The 2,613-nt window shown below is 70.4% G+C and overlaps 1 protein-coding gene across 1 annotated transcript; it reads left to right on the forward strand.

The window, feature by feature from the left end:
• Nucleotides 1-672: 672 nt before the first annotated feature.
• On the forward strand, nt 673-2,079 carry NANOS3 (nanos C2HC-type zinc finger 3). Its single transcript, XM_082334144.1, has one exon. The coding sequence runs from the start codon at nt 792-794 to the stop codon at nt 1,215-1,217; it is 426 nt and encodes a 141-aa protein (XP_082190270.1). The 5' UTR covers nt 673-791; the 3' UTR covers nt 1,218-2,079.
• Nucleotides 2,080-2,613: the final 534 nt, after the last annotated feature.

The raw sequence follows: 2,613 nt of genomic DNA on the forward strand, positions 1-2,613 counted from the left end.
GCCGGCGGGTCGCGGTGCTGGGGGGAACTCGCCGCAAGGAGCCAAAATTCGCTTTCTTTTCCTCTAAAACCCAGGAGCTCCGGAGGAGCCGGGGCCCTGCCGGGGCGGTGGGGGCTCGGTGCCTCCCGGCGCTGTTGTGGGTGATTCGGCCGCCCATTAGCGGGTGCTTGACCCGATTCCAGCCCTTTCAGCCCCAAGGCAGAGGCGAAGGCAGGGACGGGCAGAGCCTCCCCACGGGCTGCCCTAAGCCCGGCTTTAGTTCAGGATTTGGGAGCTCTCCCCGGAACTCGAGGTTCGGGCGTCCCGCAACCGCGTTTGCATGATGTAAAACCCCGCGCTTACCCACAAAAAACGGCGTTTCTGGCCCAGACGGGCGGCGCTGGGCTGCGGGCGGCGGGGAAGGCGTCCGGCGCGGTGCGGGTCGCGCCGGTGGTGCGTCCCTGCGGGGCCGAAACCCCGAATGTGGCCGGGTTTGGCACTGATGTGGCCGTGGGGAGGGCGATTCCGGCCAGTGCCGCACCGGAGCGGACGGTGCCGGCGAAAGGGGGTTTAGACGCCGGCGTTGGGGGGCTGCGGCGCTGCGGGGGGCTTCGCAGCGACCCCCTCGCACCGGGAGAGGGGAAGAGGCGCAGACACCCCCACCCCGCCGGGCAGACGCACCGGCTCCGGGCGGCTGCCGGGGGAGGGAACCGGCCCCGGGCGGCGGCGATTGGCCCTTCCCGGCGGCCCCGGGGAGCGCGGGGCACGCAGAGCCGCGTCCTGCCCCAAAAGACGCCGGGCTGCAGCGGAGGATGGAGCAGGGCCCCGCGTTCGACATGTGGAGGGACTACCTGGGGCTGGCCGCCGTGCTGGCCGCGCTGCCGCGGGAGCCCGGGGACGCCGGCGAAGCGGCATCGGCGTCCTCCGCCGGCGCGCCGGAGGCGGCATCGGCGTCGGCCGGCAAATCGCTCTGCGCCTTCTGCAAGCACAACGGGGAGGCGAAGCACGTCTACAGCGGGCACAGCCTGCGGGACGCGGGCGGGCGGGTGCAGTGCCCCGTCCTGCGCAGCTACGTCTGCCCGCAGTGCGGGGCCACGCAGGACCGGGCGCACACCAAGCGCTTCTGCCCCCTCACCCGCCGCGGCTACACCTCCGTCTACAGCCGCTCGGCGCGCAACTCGGCCGGCAAGCGGGCGGCTGGCAGCCGCGCCACAGCGGACGCCGGCACCGAGAAGTAGCCGAGCGCGGACGGACCTCTCGCCCCCGCAGGTACCGGCTTCTTTGCACGCTAATTGCCGATCTCGCCGCCCCCAAAACGGGCTGAAAGCGGGGCTTTCGCTTCCCGGCGCAAGGTGCGGATGGGCCGCGGTGAAACTCGGCTCCACCTGCCACGCGAAGCCGGTTTCTCGGCCAAGCCTCGCTCCGAAGCCGCGATCCGAGCCTTAATTTAGCCAGGAACAGGATTCCAGCGAGCTCGTCAGCGGGATGCAAGCTCATTAAGGGAGGGGAGCGCGGCGGACGGTGCCTGCCCCGGTGCACGCGGTGCTCTCCCCTCTCTCCCGCTTCTTTTCCAGGGGGTCGCTCCGCTTCGCCCGGCTCCGCCGAGGATGAAATGCCGGGGAAGTGCCGGGACGGCACTTGTCACCGACACCGGTCTCCCCAGTTCCTCTCCCCAGCTGGTCAAGCCAGGCGGCATCGTCCCGGCAGCGGTTTGGTGGTCGCTGCAGGCAGAAGCCATGTGAAGACACCAGCGAAAACCCTGAAAAGGGGCGGTTTTGCCGGCACCCCTGCGGCGGGGGCGTTCGCGGTTGGGTTCAGTTCTGAGTTTTGGGTTGGTTTGTTGGTTTTTATTAATCCCGGCGGGTGCCCGGGGGCGGCGCCGGCTCCTGACCGACTGTCCGGCGCAGTGCCGCGGTGGGAAGCCTGCCGGTGCTCCGGCTGTTGCCGAGCACTCTTGCGGCCCGAGGGCGCCGGGCCAGCGTTAGCAGCTCGCCCGCGGCAGCGCCTGCCCTCGCCGGCGGCGCCGGTTTGTTCTTTAAACGTTGTTTCGCGTGTTACGCGTGGGAAGGTGTTTATTCACACCCCGTTCTCTGTTGAAACGCTATTGTACGGTAGTAAAGAGTTAAGCCGTGCCGGGGGCTGGATCCGGCTCCCACCCGGCCCTACGTCTCCTTCCAGCTCCTCCCGGCGCGCACCGGCCCCGGCGCCGGCCGCCTGCTCCGCCGCGGCTTCGGCCTCCTCAGCGCCTCCAGGCCCCGGTGAGCGCTCATCGCCAGGCGGCTGCGGGGCGGCAGCAGGCGGGCGCCCGCGTCACCCGCGGAGCCTCGGGCGCAACGCCGCGTGGTTTACAAGCCCCGTGTTCCGGCGCGGCGCTGGAACCCCCCGCCCCGATCCCAGGGAAAAGGATCCGGATTTCGCGGCCGGCGCGAGTCGGCTCTTACTTGAGGTTGGAGAGCTCCAGGATCAGGCCGCAGATGACGTCGGTCGCGTCGACGTCGGTCGCGTCCTCCCCGCGGGCGGGCGGGCGCAGCCCCTCCGGCTCCTCGCCCCTGACCGCGACGGGGAAAACGTGAGGTTTCCTCACCAAATCGGGACGTTTTTACTCAAAATGAGGGCGTTACCCCTCGCAGGGGG

Source organism: Platalea leucorodia (assembly GCF_965183815.1).
Source record: "Platalea leucorodia genome assembly, chromosome: 29".
Lineage (NCBI taxonomy): Eukaryota > Metazoa > Chordata > Aves > Pelecaniformes > Threskiornithidae > Platalea > Platalea leucorodia.